The 18558-nt window shown below is 53.7% G+C and overlaps 1 protein-coding gene across 1 annotated transcript in view; it reads left to right on the top strand.

The window, feature by feature from the left end:
- SMAD3 (SMAD family member 3) overlaps positions 1-18558 on the top strand; it is a 115430-nt gene that overhangs the window by 81758 nt on the left and 15114 nt on the right. The window contains exons 2-5 of the mRNA XM_060005719.1: positions 9969-10162; positions 10874-11005; positions 12288-12362; positions 15925-15975. Of these exons, the coding sequence (XP_059861702.1) occupies positions 9969-10162; positions 10874-11005; positions 12288-12362; positions 15925-15975 (452 nt within the window). The remainder of the gene's footprint in view (positions 1-9968; positions 10163-10873; positions 11006-12287; positions 12363-15924; positions 15976-18558) is intronic.

Genomic DNA, 18558 nt, shown 5'->3' with positions numbered 1-18558 from the left:
GCCCACTGTTGAAAGTTTCTTGGTGTACGTGTGCTTTACAGATGATTATGATTAAGCCCAAATTTCTCCAAATCAGCCTCCTTCTTTTCTAGGACGTACACACTCTGCACATCCCTGGCCCCTTGGGAGGAAAGAAGCCCCGAGGTCCAGATGATGGGTTTCCTGTGGGGTCCAGCCCCCCTGCAGAGGGCAGGATGAGGTGTTCCATGGCTTCTTCCTTCCAGGGTCTGCCCAGGGGGCTCCTGCCACCTCTGGGGCTCACACTCAGGCCCTATCTGCTTGGAGCACTTGTCACGGACCTGAGCCAACTGCTCTGGAAAGCTCTTGAGGGGAGGGGAGACTCAGTCCAGTGGGGAGGAGTGAGGGCCAGCTGCTGGTCTGGAGTACAGCATGGGGGGGCTTGAGGCTGGCATTTTATGGGGTGTCCCCCAGTTTGGCAGCCTGAAGCACCGGATATTATCCATCGGCAAGTTCAGATGGGAATTGGGTTGTTCTTTGTGAAGTGGTTCAGTGACTGCTATCAGGGGTTGTGAAATCCTGTTTTCAGCTCCTCGCAGACCAATGTAAACTGGAACCTTAAAAAATGTGCTTAGCATACTTAACAGAACTTGCTGAGGACACTTATGAAACTGGGCTGGGGCATGTGGTCACTGTAGGAGGGCTTAACAACCGAACCTCAGTTATCCGGATCGCCCCCCGCCCCGGGTCTGGTTCCTCCTTTGTGGAGCCAGATGACAAGAAGGGGCCGATGTTGGAAATGTCGCTTTTTATTTAAACTCTAACAACCAAAGAAAACTTTGAAAGGGTCTGGGGAATCGTGTATTCCGTGTACAGCTCAATTTCTTCTTGTTCGTAATGGTTTATTTTAATATAACTTCAAACCTCAGAAAGTTGCAGCGATGGGACAGGAATCATAGTACACATCCTCCACCGAGAGTCAATTTTTTTCTTCCATCCTGAAGAGTCAGAAATTTGGGCAGCTTAAGATTCAGGACAACAAAGACAAAATTCTGTTTTGTTGCACTCAGCTTACCGCGGGGAAAGTGTGGACTCACACACGTTTCTCAGACTTCGTTGGTGGCGAGGCCTGGCTACAGTGAGATAGCAGCTGGGAGGCCGCCTTCTCGCTCTGTGTTCGTTTGCTGGGTGACCTTGAGGTGCTTCATCTATCAGTCTGTTTCCTCAACCACAGAAGGAAGGGATTGGTCCAGATGCTCTCGAGGTCCTCATGTCCCAGCTGTCTGTAGTTCTCCCGAGGAGGTTTTCAGGCAGACACTTAGCCGGAGTTTAGGTCACCAGGACGTTTTGTTCCCTGAATGTTAGGCCTCTGTGTTTTGTCACCTGCAACCTTGCGACTCGACACGTGACCCCTGTGCGGTACTTCTGCCTGGAACAAGGGATGCTTTGGTTTTCGCTGTGTTGACCAAAGGGAGAGGATCCTAGGTGAACCCCCAAATCCAATGGCCCTCTCGGCAGGAGTGTTTTCAGGGCTTTCATATTTGATCTGTCAGACAGCTGTACCGGGCTGTCCTTGGCAGGGAAGAGAGAAAGGCACATTCTGACACTTGTGTATGAAGGAGAGGCAAAGTGGGAGATCTGAGAGCAGACACTGGCACTTAAAGGCCAGATGGAACCAATGGAACTATGGCTACTCCATGAGCAAGTCGAAAAAGAAAGCCGGTCTCCGGAAGAAGCTAGAAAGTTTAGTAGTGTGTGTGTTTTAAGTAAAATGGGTTTCAACAGAAATACGATTATATTAACAAATTTACTTTCTGTTCGCTTCTTGGGCTCAGGTAACCAGAACAGTGCCTGGGATTTGGTAGGTGTTCGGTCGCTCTTTGGTGATGGATAAGAAGTCAGTTTCACTGGTAGGGATGCAGCATAGAACCGAGAAAAAGCACTGTTTACCTCTCCCTCTCACCCTCCTTTTCTCAGCACTGATGTGGGCTTGAATTCTGACCCTGCTCTTGTACAAGTTACATGACTTTGGGCAAAGCCCTTAGGTTCTCTGAGCTCAGTGAAGGTGGGATACACTGAGGTTGAGCCACGTTTGCACTCTCGCATCGTAGCAGTGTGCCCGGCGCACAGTTCGTGCTGTGAGTATATCCCGGTGCGTTTCTGGAGCTTACGTGCTCAGCTCACAGTTTTCTCCCCAACCCCCATGTCGAAGTCCATTGGTATTTCATGTCAGCCCCCAGATGGCTGTGGGTCCGAGATCACTGGTCACAGGGACGTGAGTGGCATGTGGGCCCTGGCCCTGCCTCTCCGCCCCGAGTGTGCTGGCGGGCGTCACCTCACCAGCAGCTCTGGACCCTGGCATGTCCATGTCCCTGGCTGTGGCTCCCACCCCCATTTTGGGATACTTTGGGATACATTTTGGGTCCCACTTGGAGCCAACGGGAGGAAACCTAAGTTCCTGCCGCAGGAAATGGTTCGGCCGGTGAAGAATATATTTAAGGAATAAAACCTCTGTCAGAGGAGCTTGAGAGGGTTGCTGGCGAAAGGCTTTTGGGGGTCTCTCATCAGGAAGCCACTGGGTGTGGGGCGAGACCTCAGCCCAGAGGCGGATGCCTGGGACTGTGCTCTTAGCCCCAGCAGCTGGTCTTGGGTTACGACGAGGAAGGGCTGGGTCAGGGAGAGGGGTGGGTCATACATAGACCCTTTTCTGCAGCGGAGCACGCTTATGGTAGCGTCAGCTCGGAATGAAGACTTATCTATTGGTTTTACTTAAGATGGGCTTGGTACCCTGTAGGGCTGGGGAGAGTGTGTACCGGACACATCAGCTAGATTAAATGCAGCAGCTGAAACTCCCAATTCACCATTAATCCTCTGGTAAGCGTTGCTGTGTATTTTGAGTGGGACAGAGGGAGAAAAGGAGCCCTACGAGGGATGGCTCTGGGCAGCCCAGACTTGGAACCAAAAGGAGTGGCCGCCGATGCATAAAAGGACGCGCATGAGATGCCCTCCTTGTCGTGAGTTTGGGAATTGTAGGGCCCGGAAGCAGGGGCCTGGACCAGATGACTCCTGGAGGGTGCTGCCGGGCCAGCCTGGTGGTCATGTGCTCGCGAGCTGGAGAGCGTGCCTGTCTCCCCACTGTCGGGCCCAGCCTGGCAGCCAGGAGAGCTGCCCTGTAGCTGCAGCCTGGGTGCAGACGGCTGCGTGATCCTAGGAGGCGAGCCTTGCCTCTCAGATGCAGCGGGTGCCTAGTGAGGCGGGACTGTTACAAGACTTGACTTACGACCTGACTGCATCGTGGTGAGGCTGCTCTGAGATAAGGAGCCCGGAAGCCTTGTGAAAACTAGAAGCATCAGGCCTCCCGAGGCCTCACTGTGGCCCCCTGGGCTGTGCACACGGATGGCCAAGGCAGGGGAAGGGGTCTGGTGTTTTGGACCTCCTACTGGGAACCTTCTTTGCCAGGCGCTGTCATAGTAATAGGAGTAGTGGTAGTTATACAACAATAATGACAATGGATTAGTGCCATTTATCGTGTCCTAACGATATGCCAAAGGCTTTCCCTAGAATATCGTTTAGTCCTCCCAACAATCTAGCGAAGGGACTTATTTCAGATGAAAGATAATTAAGACCAAGACATTATAAGCAATATGATCAAGTTTACATAGTTATTGACCAGAGTCAGTATTTGAATCCATGTTTATCCAGTCCAAAGCCCTTGCCTTTTTTTTTTTTTTTTTGGAAATGTGGTGTAGTTGACCTACAACAAACTGCACATATTTAAAGTGTACAACTTGATAACTTTTGACATACGTATACACCTGTGAAACCACCACTACAATCAAGGTGGCAGACGTAGCCTTTACTCCTTGATAAGCGCCCTCTCCCATGCCCGCCCCCATCACCCCATCCCTAGGCAGCCGCTGACCTGCTCGCCGTCATGCAAACGTAAGTTTGCATTGTTCCTTTACTTTAAATTACTCTGTATCATGTTACGCAAACGGGATCGTGTCTGGCTTTCTTCGCTCAGAATGATTATTTTTTGATTCATCCGTGTTGTTTGTATCCATAGTTCATCCTTTTTTGTCGCCGAGTGGTAGTCTTTGTATGGCTGTTTCACAGTTTATTGATTCACTTGTTGGGAAACACTGGGTCATCTCCAGTTTGGGGCCATTATAAATACAGCTGGGACGAACGTTCACGCACATGTCTTTGTGTGGACCGATGCCTTCACTGCTCTCGGGTAAGCACTTAGGGGTGGGCTGAGTGGATCCTATGGTGGGTTTCTGTTTTGAAATTTTCAGAAACTTCCAAACTGTTTTCCGAAGTAGTTGTGCCATTTTACAGCCCCGCCAGCAGCGTACGAAGTTTCCGTTGCTCCACATCCTTGCGTGTGGCACAGTCTTTTACGTAGCAGCCATTCTAGTGATGATGGAGTGGCATCTCGTTGTCGTTTTAGTTTGCACTTCTCTAGGGACTAGTGATGTTGAGCACCTTTTCATGCACTTGTTTTGCAATCTTTTTAATCTTTTTGTGTAGCGTCTGTTCAGATCATTTACCTGTTTTGTTTTTTAATGGGTGGTTTGTTTTCTTAATAGTGAGTTTTCAGAGTTCTTTATATTCTGGAAATAGGTCTTTTACCAGATACACGCTTTTTGCAAATATTGTCTCCCAATTTGTGGTTTGTCTTTTTTATTCTCTTAACAGGGTCTTTCAAAGACCAGAAGCTTAAGCTTTGATGAAGTCCAGTTTATCAACTTTAAAAAAAAATGGAATGTGTTTCTGATGTGGTATCTTTGCCCATCCCAAGGTCACAGAGATTCTCGCCCATGTTTTCTATTAGAAGTCATATAGTTTTAGGCTTTTTATTATGACCCACTTGAGTTAATTTTTGTATAGGGTGCAAGGTACAGATTGGATTTCATTTTCCTTGCATGTGGCCATCCAGTTGTTCTGCCACCATTTGTTGAAAAGACCTTTCTGTACAAAATTGTCTTTGGGCCTGTGTCGCAAATCAATTGTCCATGTACATGTGACTATTTCTGGACTCTCTGAGCTTCCATTGATCTGTACCTTCCTTAATTTAAAAAAATTTAAGTTATACTATCAAAATGATTCATGTATGTAGTTTAAAAACTCAAGAAGTCCTTGAAAAACTCAAGTCTCTCTTGAATTTTTAATTTACATTCTTATTTTTTATTTCCAGGAGTGCTTTTCAGTAGTCTGTAAATGTTCCTGTTTTAGGATTGCAATAGCTCATCTCCCCGAGAGTAGTTTTTGTTTTATTTTATTTGGAAGTTTTCTTCTGCTCCCTGCATTGTCTCAGACTTCTTTTTTTTCTCCCCCACTTATTTCTATCTCTGCGCCTCCTGTTAGAGGCTTTCTTTAAATGGCTGGGGATTCTGGCCTTGCGTTCACATTTGAGAGCGTGGCAGTAAAAAGCCGATTGCCTGTTCTGTGTATGGTGGTGGGAGGGGCCTGTTGGCAGGTGGGCTTCCCCGTAGGGAGAACTGGCAGAAACAGGGCCGTTTAGTTGGGGAATCCCCAAATGTCAGTATTTCAGGTCTTTTCTTGTGGACTGAGCTGTTTAATTCCTCCACAGGCAGGGATGGGGTAAGCAAGGGAGCTGAGCGCTCCGTTCATGAAATCCTGTTTCCTAGCCCCTGTCTGACCTTCACCCGCAGCCGTGCCCTGGTGGCCCTGTCTGGAGCTCCGCTCTTCCATTCATTTTCGGCAGAGAGCAGACCTGTCTCTGGCAGGGTTGGGGAGGCCCGGGGGGAAGGAGCTGGGATCTGCCTGCCTCTTCTGTAGACAGTCAACCCATCCTCCTGTTCCCAGCCAAGTCTTGACAAGTGTGTGGTACCTCCAAGTCCAGACTCTTTCCCAGGTTCACTCTGCTAAGTCTGTTCCCGTTCGGCCATCTGCTTTCCACTCTCCTCTCTGCCCATTGTCTGCTCTCCTCTCCTACCCATTGTCTTGGGCAGGACAGGGATAAATGCATCCATTCAGTTTGTTGTATTTGACCGAAGGACTTCCTTAGCCTCTCCCGCCCCTCTCTCCCACCCTTTCTCCCTCCTCCTCCCCCTCCCTCCCTCCTCCCTCCCTCTCCTTGTCCCCTCCCCCTTTCTCTTCCCCCTCCTCCCCTCCCCCTCCTCCTGTCCATCTCCCTCCCACTATCCATCACTTGCCTCCATCTTCCCTCCACCTCCCTCCCATCATCCCGTCCTGTGTCCCCTCTCCCTCCTCCCTGCCACCCCCTCCTTTTTACTCCCCCCACCCCTTCTCCCTGCTCCTTCCTCTGGGCCTGGAGCGCTCTCTGCCGTACTTCTTCAGGTAGACAGCCAGGCTCTTCAGGCCCTGAGAGGAAACAGCCCATGTAACGCAGAAAGGACTGGATGAGGAATCAGGACACTGCAGTCTCTGCCTACAGTTGTGATGAGCCTTCTGCGCTCCTTCACCACATCCTTGATTCTCCTTCCCATCCCTCAACTCCCAAAGCCCATAAGGGCCACATCACGCCCAGACCTTGGCCTCCGTCACATTACGTGTCTGAGCCCCGTGTGCCCCGAGGTGTCCCATTTCCGCCCACTCCACACCCTTTTCCCCCTTGCAGGCCCTGGGTCACTCTGGGTCTCTGGCTCGGCTGTCCCAGTCCTGGGGGTTAGGATGTTAGGGCGGCGTGTGAGCGTCGCTCCACGTCAGGAGTGCCCAAGGCGTCCTGTCCCCGCACCTGCCCTGCCTGAGGCGCAGGCCCAGTGCAGGGCTGATGGGAACTTGGCCTTTCGCGCCCTCTCTCAGGCCGTCTGCCCCGTGGAAGCAGGGACCCTTCTCTTGCGTTGTCCACCATCACCCCTCCTCCTGCTCTGTGTTACTATTTTTTTTACATCTGTGATTCTATTTCTGTTTTGTAAATAGGTTCATTTGTACCATTTTTTTTTAGATTCCACATATAAGTGATATCATGTGATATTTTTCTTTCTGTCTGACTTCACTCTGTATGACCATCTCTAGGTCCATCTGTGTTGCTGCAAATGGCATTATTTCATTCTCTTTATGGCTGAGTAGTATTCCATCATACATACGTTCCGCATCTTCTTTATCCATTCCTCCGTCAGGGGACATTTAGGTTGCTTCCAGGTCCTCGCTATTGTGAATAGCGCTGCGTTTTTTTTCTTTTAAAGCAAGAGGGCTAACCCTTCCATCAACCAGGTAGGGGTTGGGGGCTCCCTCCACAGCCCACTCTTTCCTCGCTGCTGGTCTGAGCCTCTCTCCACGGCCTCCCCCTGCAGAGGCCACTCCAGATGTCCAGCTGGCTCTTTGTTGGGGCTTTTGTCCAACACTGAAGAGCAGATGTGCCCACTTCCCTATCTATGGGCACACGGTGGCTTTGCAAGAAAATGGGAAGAGCTGAGTCCCTCTCTGTCCCCACACATCACCTCCCACTCTCCCTTTCTCTCGTTCTCAGCCCCACAGCTCGCCTCACTTCTCCGGGGCCGGGTTTGTGGAGTGGCCATCGTGATGGGGAAGAATAACGGTCCTGTGGGTGCTTCACGAAGCACTTTTGAGTGGATACTGAGCTGTGTGAGGTCAGGGGCAGCAGTGGGGGGAGAATGTTCCATTTTACAGATGAGGTAACTGAGGGTCCTGGAGACTTCAGGACTTGCCCAGGGTCTCACAGCCAGAAGAGGAGAACCTCCCCTTGACCCCAGTTCTCATGAGTCCACATCTGGCCATCTGCCTTCTGTATCTCAGGGGCGAGTCCCAGGCTGTCTTCTCTCGTTCTGCCTCCTAATTACTGTTTCTGGGCTGTCGGGGTTCCTTGGTCTGGGGCCCCACAGGAGGGAGGTGATTACATCCTTTGAGCTGCCCTGAGTCAGCAGATCCCTGTCAGTCCCTGTGCCCAAGTCCTGTTCTGACCTCTGTCTGTCCTCCCCCCTGCCCAGGCCAGTGCCTTGGAGAGTTTGATTGGATTCCTGTTTCTCTCTCTCTGGTTGGTGATTCTGGTTGCATCTGACAAGCCCCTCCCTCGCGGAGTGTCCATAAATTCCATATATTCAGGAAAATGGGGGCCCTTAGTTGTATGGGGGCAGGGAGGGAGAGCTTCAAATACCCCTCCAGCAGGCCCGCGCAGCTATTAGAAGAGTCCTGCCCGCTGGCCAGTGGGGTCCTAGGACGGGCCGTCTTGAAGAAAGAGCAGTACTGCCTCTGGGCGCCTCCTTATTTGTTTTTGCGGTACGCGGGCCTCTCATTGTTGTGGCCTCTCCCGTTGCGGAGCACAGGCTCCGCACGCGCAGGCTCAGCGGCCATGGCTCACGGGCCCAGCCGCTCCGCGGCACGGGGGATCTTCCCGGACCGGGGCACGAAGGGTGCCTCCTAATTGATGAGCATCCACCTCACCCACTCTGACTCCCCACTACCCCCAGTCTGCTTGTCCCTGCAGCCAGGATTATCACGGGGCCTGTGTCTCGCGTGCGCACACTCAAACACGCTCTCAGCCCACTTACACATCTCAGAGGCTTCCTGTGGCTTTTAGAAAACAGGCAGAACCTCTCACCATGGCATCTGAGACCCTGCAGGAGCACCCCTGTCTGCTCCCCCAGCCTCCCTCCTCTCCGGTCACTCTGGCCTTCATTCTGGTATTCCTCCTCACCGTGTTTTCCACCTTCCCAGGGCCTTTGCACATGCTCTTCTCTCTACTTGGAGTGCCCTCCTCCCGTACCCCTTTGACTACTTAGTTCTTACTTATCCTTCAGACTTCCTGGTCAACCACCACCTCCTCAGAGATGCCCTGTCCCGCCCTTCAGTGCAGCAGGGTCCCCAGGGTCATATGCACTTGTGGTTCCCTGCACTTAGTTTGTCATTGTAGCTGTCCTGATCATGTGATTAATGTCGGTCTTGCCCACAGAAGTTCTGTGGAAGCAGGGACCGCTCTGTGGTCTCTTTTACTCCCTTTCCCTCACCACTGTAACCCTAGTGCCACACAGAGTAGGAGGTCATTAAAGACTTGTTAGATAAAGGACTCTGTGTGAACGGAAGCTCCTCACCTGTCTAATACCTGACGTTGCTTGAAGCCTCTCACCTCCCCCTCCAGATGCCTCCTGCCTCCGACCTTACTCTTGTCTGATGGCGCTTCTGCCACACAAGCTCCCAGCCGTCATGGCCTGTGGCGCTGCTCCAACTTTCTTGTCCTGCAGATGACCTGGGGATTTTAGAAAGAGGAAGAATCTGATATAGTGGGTTGGGGTAGCCTCTGAGTTTGCACAGGGACAGGACACTGCCGTTGGGGGTGGGTTCGGCCCAGCCAGGCCGGGGACCGTGGCAGAGCCAAGTCACAGGCTCGGTTCCTGCTCTGCTCACGCACGACCGCTTAGGCCTTAGCTCTGAACTGGGACATCTGGGGCAGCCTGCCAGCAGCCCTCACGCTGAGAGGGACTCCCGAGAGGTCTGCCGCGTAGCCTCTGACCAGTTAAAATTCCCCTTTGTTGCCTTCTCTCCCTCCCTGCCTTATCACAAACACCAACTGAAAAAAAGAGGGTCGGGTTTTTTTTTCTGGTTTCTCATGTGTGAGAGAGGAACTGGGTGAGTGTGGAAAGCGATGGGGGGGTGCTGTGTGCCGTCACCCTCCTCCTCAGCATCACTGTGGCCCTCACATCGGCTCCTGAAGGACTCGCGTCTCCTAGTTCAGCCCTGTCCCCTCTGCACACCTCCACCTGGCCCCGACCGTTCCAGAGCATGATTCGCTGTCGTTCCCCTCGTGGGGCGCGTCCGAGGTCAGCTCTGCCAGCCTGGGAGCCCTCGGCCTTGCTGGGTGGGCCTCTGTGTTCTTCTCCTGGACCCCTTCCAGCACACACAGAGCTTCTCTGATCTCCTGGCCCTCTGCGTGTGAGACAGACCAGCGGAGGGGAGCTTCCTGAGTCTCTGCCAGCGAGCTCTCATGGAGCTCGGCAGGCCAGACTTGGGAGGAGGCGAGCCAGACCCACTTCACTGTCTGCTTCTGCCCCTCCCGTTCCCGGCAGGTCCCTGGATGGCCGGCTGCAGGTGTCCCACCGGAAGGGGCTCCCCCATGTCATCTACTGCCGTCTGTGGCGATGGCCCGACCTACATAGCCACCACGAGCTGCGGGCCATGGAGCTGTGTGAGTTCGCCTTCAACATGAAGAAGGACGAGGTCTGCGTGAATCCCTACCACTATCAGAGGGTGGAGACCCCAGGTACGCCGCCTCTGTAGGGTCTGCAGCTACCTACATGGCATTGTCCTCCCCCTCTTTCCCTCCCCACTTCCCCCTCCCTCCCTCCCTCCTTCCACCTCCCCTTCTTCCCCCCCCTCTCCCCGCCCTCTCCCCCTTTCCCCTCTCTCCCTCTCCCCTTTCCCTCTCTCCCCTCCCTCTCCCCCTTTACCCTCCCTCTCCCCCTCTCCCCCTCCCCTCCCCTCCCTCTTCCCCTTTCCCTTCTCTCTCTCTCCCCTTTCCCTCTCTCCCCTCCCTCTCCCCTCCCTCTCCCCCTCTCCCCTCCCTCTCCCCCTTTCCCCTCCCTCTCCCCCTTTCCCCCTCCCTCTCCCCTTTCCCCCTCCCTCTCCCCTCCCTCTCCCCTTTCCCCTCTCTCCCCCTCCCTCTCCCCTTCCCCCTCTCCCCCCCTCCCCTCCCTCTCCCCTTCCCCCTCTCCCCCTCCCTCTCCCCTCCCACTCCCCTTTCCCCTCTCCCCTTCCCTCTCCCCTTCCCCCTCTCCCTCTCCCCCTTTCCCTGTCTCCCCTTCCCTCTACCCCCTTTCTATACCCCACTCCCCCTTCTCCCTCCCTCTTTCCCCTCTCTCCCTGTCCTCTTTGTGAGGAAGGGCCTGAGGAAGGGTGCATTTGGGGGTGCAGGGGCTTTGGTGCCAGCCTGGCGTCGACACTGATCCACCTCTGCTCTGTTTCCTCTGGACAGTTCTACCTCCTGTGTTGGTGCCACGCCACACAGAGATCCCGGCCGAGTTCCCCCCGCTGGACGACTACAGCCATTCCATCCCCGAAAACACTAACTTCCCCGCCGGCATCGAGCCCCAGAGCAATATTCCAGGTATGCACACGTGGGCAGTGAGGCCGGCCCAGGGGGCGGGGGCCAGATAGGCCCGTCACCCGGTCTCTGCACACGCTGGGCCGAGGCCCCTGACTCAGAACTGCATCCCTGTGGGGAGAGGACCCGTGGCCTTGGCTCCCCACTCGCTAATGATGCTTTTCTTGGCACGGAGGAGCGGCGGCGTGACCCTCCCGCCGGGCCTCAGTGCAGTCATTTATTTTGGAAGCGGAAATAGCAACGCTGTGTTTCTCTCACCGCCCTCGCGGCCGGGGCTGGAGTTCAGGCAGGATCCCCGACAGTCTGGGGGCTGCAGAGGCAGCGGGCGAGCAGAGGGCCGAGGGCCGGGCAGTGTGCGGAGAACTGGCCCTGTAAGTAAGCCCGGGGAGGGTTACAAGCTGGGTGGGAGGTTTTATTCCACTGGGAGAAGTGGGCTGTGCCGGCAGAGTGCAAATGTTTTTAGAAGCCCCTCATTTACATGCAAATAATGTGTGAATCACCAGCACTCTGGGCGTCCAGGAAAACTGCTTGGCGGAGCTTAGCCAGTCCCAGCGCAGGTGGCCGGGCAGCGATGTGCCGCCTTGCTTTCAGAGCTGGCTAGTTTGGACGCGCCTTTCACCCCGAGTGAGCGCACCGGGCCTTTGCGCGTGGGTCAGAGCGTTAAGGAGGGACCCGCTTTACAAATCCAGGCTTACAGATCCTTCACAGGTGGTGCGGGTCCCTAGGGGTAGGTTGCCCACTCTGTTCATCCAGCAATGCAGAGAGCTGAGTCGGGGTCTGGGGGTCATTCAGAGAAATAAATCGCAATCTCTGCTGTCACGGAACTTGCGTCCCACTTCGGGAGCTAAGACATCCTCTCAAGAGACAGCAGATAACCGTGGATCTGCACACGGGTAGATAGTAAAGCTAAAGGGCGCTTTGAGGCTGTTGCCCTTCAGAGGACAGAGATGAGTGAGGCAGGGGTGAGTCCACTGCCTCCCTGAGAGGGAGGCGGAGCTTAAACCTAACCTTGAGGGATGGGGAGAAGTTTAGCCCGGCAGAGGCTGTAGGAATAGGGATTTCAGACTTGGGAGTCAGGGGTGGTGTGAACAAAGGTGGTCATGATCCAGGTGGGGAGCAGGAAGGAAGAAGGGCATGAGGAAGGTGGGAGCCAGAGATTCGAGGCCCAGAGCTCCTTGGCGCCCTCCCCCTGGCATAATGGTGTGAATGCGTGAGTTTGCAAAGGGCATCTGAAGAGGCAAACCAGAGAGGCCATTTAATGAACCACCTTCCTTTCAATTCCCAGAAACCCCGCCCCCAGGCTACTTGAGTGAAGATGGAGAGACCAGTGACCACCAGATGAACCACAGCATGGACGCAGGTCAGAGTCTCGTGGGGCTCTGCTCCTAAGCCTGAGTGCCCGCCCTCCCCCATGCCTCCCTCTGTCCCTCCATCCAGTATGTACAGAGCAATCACTGGGCTCGGGTCTGGGACAGAGGAGGAGCGAAGCCGCTCGCAGTTCGTGGGGGAGACCGACAAGGCAGCCCGCAGTCACCGTGCTGTCTCCTATGTGCCCTGCTGGAGAAGGCCGTGTGGCATCAGGGCACAGAGCGGGGCCACATGACCCAGCCTGGGGACGGGGTGTTGGGGGGGCCGAGCATCACCTTGCAGTGTAGGCTTCTCTCGAGTGGAGTGTCGGAGACGTGTAGGTTTGGCCAGGCCATCAGGGCAGGTAGGGGGTGTACCAGGCAGAGTCGGGGGCGTGGGCAGGAGAGCTGGTGAGTTCTGGGATGGCTGGAGTGTGCTCCTCCAGAGACAGGAGGGCCCCGCACTCAAGGCTTCGAGTGTGGCCGGGGGCTGAGGAGGAGCCCCCACAGCCTTTAAGCAGATGAGATGCTGCTGGCAGTAGGATGGAGGGTGGGCTCCATCACCTGAAACAGCTCAGGAGAGCCAAAACAGAGGCAGGGTCTTTGCTAGTGGCAGTCGAGGCCCCAAAGCATCGATTTTTATGTGATGACCAAATGTGATCTGTGTGTTCCTGCCGTGAGGGACCCAGCCCAGTCATCTCCAGCCACATCTCCAGATGTTCCCGCCTCATTTGTTAAGGGACCAAATTGGCTCCAGACCAGCAGTTTCTTGAATTGAACCCCAGCTGCCACATCGCATGTGCACTGTGTTGCGTGTGGTTGGGTGAGGAGGAGGGGGCCGAGCAGATGTTCCCTCCTCCTGACGGCGGGCATGCCTTGTACACACAGAGCCGCCTGACACCGTGGGGCCACCTGCCCTGCACGCAGCCCAGAAGAGAGCGTAATTCCCCAAAGAAGGATGCGGGAGACTTGCATGTTTACTGTAAACGTGGTCACTTGATGTGTAGCCTGGGCATCATGGCCCTTGGGGTTTAGCACACATACCCCGACACACCCCTGGTAGGTGGCTGACAGTGTGGACCCAGCCGGAATGCATCTCGAAGACCTTTCTGTATTCAATGCCAAGTGACCGCTGTAAGGGTACAGCTATGAAACGCTGGCATGGGAAGCAAGCCAGCTAAGCAGCATTTCTGCAGATGCTGTATTGCTTCTCCCTCTCCTTTCCCCCTTCCCTCCTGGTTGCTCTTCACGTGTGTGGAATGATTACAGGCAAACCTCCGAGATACTGTGGGTTCACTTCCAGACAACCACTTTAAAGCAAGTCACACAAATTTTTCGTTTCCCAGTACATGTAAAAGTTATGTTTACACTATAGTCTATTAAGTGTGTAATAGCATTATGTCTAAAAAAGCAGTATACACACCTTACTTAAGAAATACTTGATCGCTAAAAAATGTTAACCATCATCTGAGCCTTCAACGAGTCATAATCGTTTTTGCAATAGTAACATCAAAGATCATGGATCGCAGATCACCATTACCAACATAATAGTGGTGAAAAAGTTAGAAATATTGTGAGAATTATCCCAATGGGACAGAGGTGCGAAGTGAGCACCGTGCTGATAACACTTGCTCGACGCAGGGTTGCCACAAACCTTCATTATGTAAAAGATGCAGCATCTGCAGAGCACAGTAAAGGAAAGTGCAGTAACGCGAGGGCTGCCTTCACTGTTACAAAAGTGAACAGACTGGGCTTCCCTGGTGGCGCAGTGGTTGAGAGTCCGCCTGCCGATGCAGGGGACGCGGGTTCGTGCCCCGGTCCGGGAAGATCCCACATGCCGCGGAGCGGCTGGGCCCGTGAGCCATGGCCACTGAGCCTGCGCGTCCAGAGCCTATGCTCCGCGGCGGGAGAGGCCACAACAGTGAGAGGCCCGCGTACTGCAAAAAAAAAAACAGTGAACAGACCAAAGGAGAGGGTCTTCTATGGGACGAGCAGCCACATTTTCACCCTCTCAGCTCTTGTTCCTTCCCCTTCCTCTCCTCCCTTTCTGCTCCACCTTCTCTGTCTCTCCCTCCCTCCTCTCCTCCCTTGGTGTACCTGTTGTGAACATTACTGATTTATTGAATGTGTGCCTGGGCTTTGTGGACCCCAGCCAGCCTGTGGGTGGGGTCTCCTATTTATTCTCTGCTCTTCTCTCAAACCAGTCCAGTTGCTCATGGACTTGGCCTCCCTGACAGTTGAGATGTGGTAGCGCCTCATGTGGGGCCCGAGGATCACCTTGTCCAGCCCTGCTTCTCCCTGGACGTGCACACAGGTCTGTTGAGACCAGTGAGAAGGTCCCCCTGCCTTCCTGGGTCTCCGTCATTCGGGCCAGCACAAATCAGAAGACCAACATTTACTGAGCACATACTGTGTACCAGCTATGGTATAGGCATTTTCATAGGCACGATCCCACTGCCTTTCCACAAATCACACGATAGGGGGGATTCTCCCCGCTTTATACCTGAGGGGAAAAAAATCAAGGCTCAAAGAGGTCGAACCACTTTGCCGAAGTCCCATGGCTGATAAGTGGTACCACGTCCAGACCCCGTGGCACATTCGGAAGCTCCGCTCTTTCTGTGACTCTTCCACATCCCTCCGAAGATTGGGTGCTAGGGGTGAAAAAGAAACCCATGGTTCCTCCCGGGTCCTCAAGAAGGTTACAGCTGAGTTAAGAGCAGGCGCAGACCCCCGTTAACAGCTCAAGGCAGCGTAAGCTTAAGGCCCAGCTGTGCGTGGACTGTAGACTTCAGGGGGTGGAGCCGGGGCTGAAATCACAGGGCTGTCAGCCAATAAGCAGCTCTCCAGAGCTGGAGCCCCATGGGTGCAGGGACAAAGGAGGGGCCAGCCCAGTGTTGCTTTCCGGAAGAGCAGTCACTTGGTTTTCGGAAGGCTGACTCCCTGTGGGTTTTTTTCTTTTTTCGGGGGAAAAAACAGGTAGAGGAACGATATTAGAGTAGCAAGAATTGGGCCGTTAGGACTTTTTCCCATGTGTAGCATCACGTCAGGCTGGTTGCTGAGTTGTGGGGTGTCCGAGGCAGCTCAGTGAGTTTCCTGAAATCTGGGGAGAAGGCTGCGTTGGTATTTGCAGGTCCTGAGCCGTGAGAACAAGACTGGTGAGGTCTGGGCAGCTGCAAGCCTTACCTTCGCTGCCCGGGGTCTGGAGCAGCTGTGGAGAGGGTCTTCCCTGCTCCTTCTGTCCCTCTGGGGGCTCAGTTAACAGGGAATGTGAGGTCTGTGCAGCCAGACTGGGAATGCAGCAGCCCTGTGCCCGGGGGCTTGGTGAGAAGCATCAAACCATCGAGTTGTGGGAGAGACTCCAAGGTCATCCTCTCATCCGTTGGTTCCACAGATGAGGAAGCTGGGGCCCGGGGAAGGGGAAGCACAGGCGAGGATGTGGGGTTTGGTCTTCTCCTGGACCGTGGAGGCTCAGTCCAAGGTTTTCTTCCTGCCCCACCTTGATGCAAACGTTCTGTCCTCTGGCTCCCCAGGCCAACAGTCTTTTCCGAAGTCTCACAGCTGTGTCTCACCTCCTAGGTTCTCCAAACCTATCCCCGAATCCGATGTCCCCAGCACACAATAACTTGGGTAAGTAGCTCTTTGGATGACTCAATCCCCCTCTAGCTGTAGCCCTGCCTGGTGGCCCGTGTGTGGAGGGGGCCCTGAAGTTGAGGCTCCCCTGCTCCGACCCCCACCATCCGCCCAGTGCAGCCCATCAGGTTTCTGGTTACATTGTTTCTGGGGTCACCCACAGAACGGGAAACCTGAGAACAGTGGTGGCAGGGAAGGCAGCCGTGTGCCAGGTTTGTATTTCCCCAGGGAGGCGGTTAGACACGAGTGAATGAAAAAGCCCCGAACCTTGTGCTTAAGAGACACGAGGGTCTCCGGTCAGTGAGCATCCGTGTGTGGTTTGACGCAAAGCCACAGGCAGCGGTGCAAACCGCGGCCCCCGGCTTTCGGGGACTTGTTTCAGATACACTTACTTGGATTTTATCTGAGCACCTCATCTGACAATGATGTCATTTTTTATTTAAAACAGTACCATATAAGGAATTTGGGGGGAAAAAAAAGCCAAGTTACCCATAATCCCCCTGCCCTAACACAAATATTTTTGTTTCATCTCGGTCCCTCTGATGTTTGTGGGTCAGGCACATATATTTGCGCTTTGCCTTTGAGGTGCTAGTTCATATCCATCTTTTCCTTCTGTCTTCTCATTGTTATTTTGTAAACACATTTCCGTACTTAGATGACTCGTCGATCATCTTGCATTATCTCATGATGTTTTGGAGCAGCTGGGCCATCATTTCCACAACCTTCCCTTAGATGTTTGATTTCTGGGTCATTTTTCTGAGATTCACTTTTCTAATCCAGGAGCATCCTTTGGCTTCAGCGTGGGGCCTGCCGGAGGGCTCAGAACAAATTAAATATTTGTTCAGTTTTTATTGAGGGGAGTTTTTTTTTCTGTGTTGGTCTGGTAGCTTTAGAAAAATGTGAGTTTGATTCTTTTCCAGCCTGTATTGCTGGGGTTTGATTTGTGGCTCAGGAAAAGAAGGAGTTAATATCCAAGCTTGGTGAATCAGAGTGGATTGGCCTGGCTTTTGTTCCCAGTTGTTCCCAGTCCTTGACTGATAGCATCAGATGAAGAAAGTCCTCATTTGGAACGTGGGGAGCTGCTTGAAAACCTTTTGATACAGGCTGACAAGTGGGCAGTGTGAACTGTAACTTTGGGGGATCTGTTTTATCATCTTTGTAAAATAATACCACTGTGAGTGTTGGGCTTTACAGCGGGAAGGTCACATTCCCGATGGGAAAGGACTGATGGAGTTTTTAAACACAAACTCTGAAGGCTGGAAGCTGTGTTAACCCTTGAGAACTTAAAGGCCATGAGTGTGAACTTGACTCTGGGCTTTCAGCTCTGGAGGCGGAGCCCTCTTACCCCACCATGGCCATGGGCGCCCTGAAGTCGACAGACATCAGAACTGATGCTTGCCTTGGCAGCCCCACTGCCTGACTTGGTGGTTCAGGCCGCAGGTTGTCCTGGGCGGGTACTCGCTGTGAATTCCCCTCGAGATTGCGTGGACCAGGATGACAGCATGTTCTTGAACTTGGCCCCGAGGCAGAGTGCCCTGCTGGCACAGTTCTCCCTTGCCTCTCGTCTGAGGGTCAGGAATTCTTAGGCCGTTTCTTCCAAAGGAAGGGACAGCCTCCAAGCCTGGTGGGCAGAGAAGGGGGTGCCACTCGGCTGGGAAGATGTGAATGTGGGGGACAAGTCAGCCAACAAGCCCCGGTAGGACTCACGGCGAGACACGGGCGCTGACAGGCCCGGCTTCCTCTCTGCTTGCCAAGCCCTCGAACCCCCGCCTTCACCCGTTCAGTACTGTTGGTAGGGCCCCTACCATCTCACAGCCTCTGGCATCGTAGCTGCAAGGGGATGAAAGGATGGATGAAGATGGCAAACGTTTCTCGAGAACTTGCTGTTCACTGAGTGTTGTGCAGAGTGGCTCATGCCTGTTAACGGAATCTTTGTAACAACTATCTAAGGGGGTGGTGCTGTGATTTTTCATTTTATGGAATAGGAAACCAAGGAACGGACTGGTTAATGAACTTGTCCCCTTCACGCAGCTAGACAATGGAGAAGCTGGCTTTGAACTCAGGCCGTGGGGATCCAGAACTTGTGCCCCCATGTGCAGCAGGACCCTGCCTTTGCCCGGTCCCTTAGACTAGCTCTCCCCCTTTTCACTCAGAAGAACTAGGCTCAAGGAGACACCTATTGACGTACAGTTGGGAACCCATGTCAGGTGTGAGGGCCCTGGTGTCCCATGTTGTCCCTGGCTGGGAGCCCTCCCTGCTTACCTGTCTCTTCCTCACTCAGTCATTCTCTGGGCACTTCCTGCTTGGTCACTGTATGCCAGTCCAAGTGGGGGAATTCAAAGAGGCGTCACAGACCCTGACACGAAGGTGCTTTTGGCCTTGTTGGGATAAATAAGGCAGGACGATAAATACTTTTTATATAAAACAAGAGGGGGGACTTCCCTGGGGGTCCAGTGGTTAAGTCCGCCTTCCAGTGCAGGGGATGTGGTTTCGATCCCGGGTCGGGGAACTGAGATCCCACGTGCTGCGGGGCAACTAATCCCTCGCGCCGCAACTACTGAGCTCATGTGCTACAACTAG

This window comes from Delphinus delphis, chromosome 2, assembly GCF_949987515.2.
Source record: "Delphinus delphis chromosome 2, mDelDel1.2, whole genome shotgun sequence".
Taxonomy (NCBI): domain Eukaryota; kingdom Metazoa; phylum Chordata; class Mammalia; order Artiodactyla; family Delphinidae; genus Delphinus; species Delphinus delphis.
This window is presented reverse-complemented; position numbering and strand designations above follow the sequence as displayed.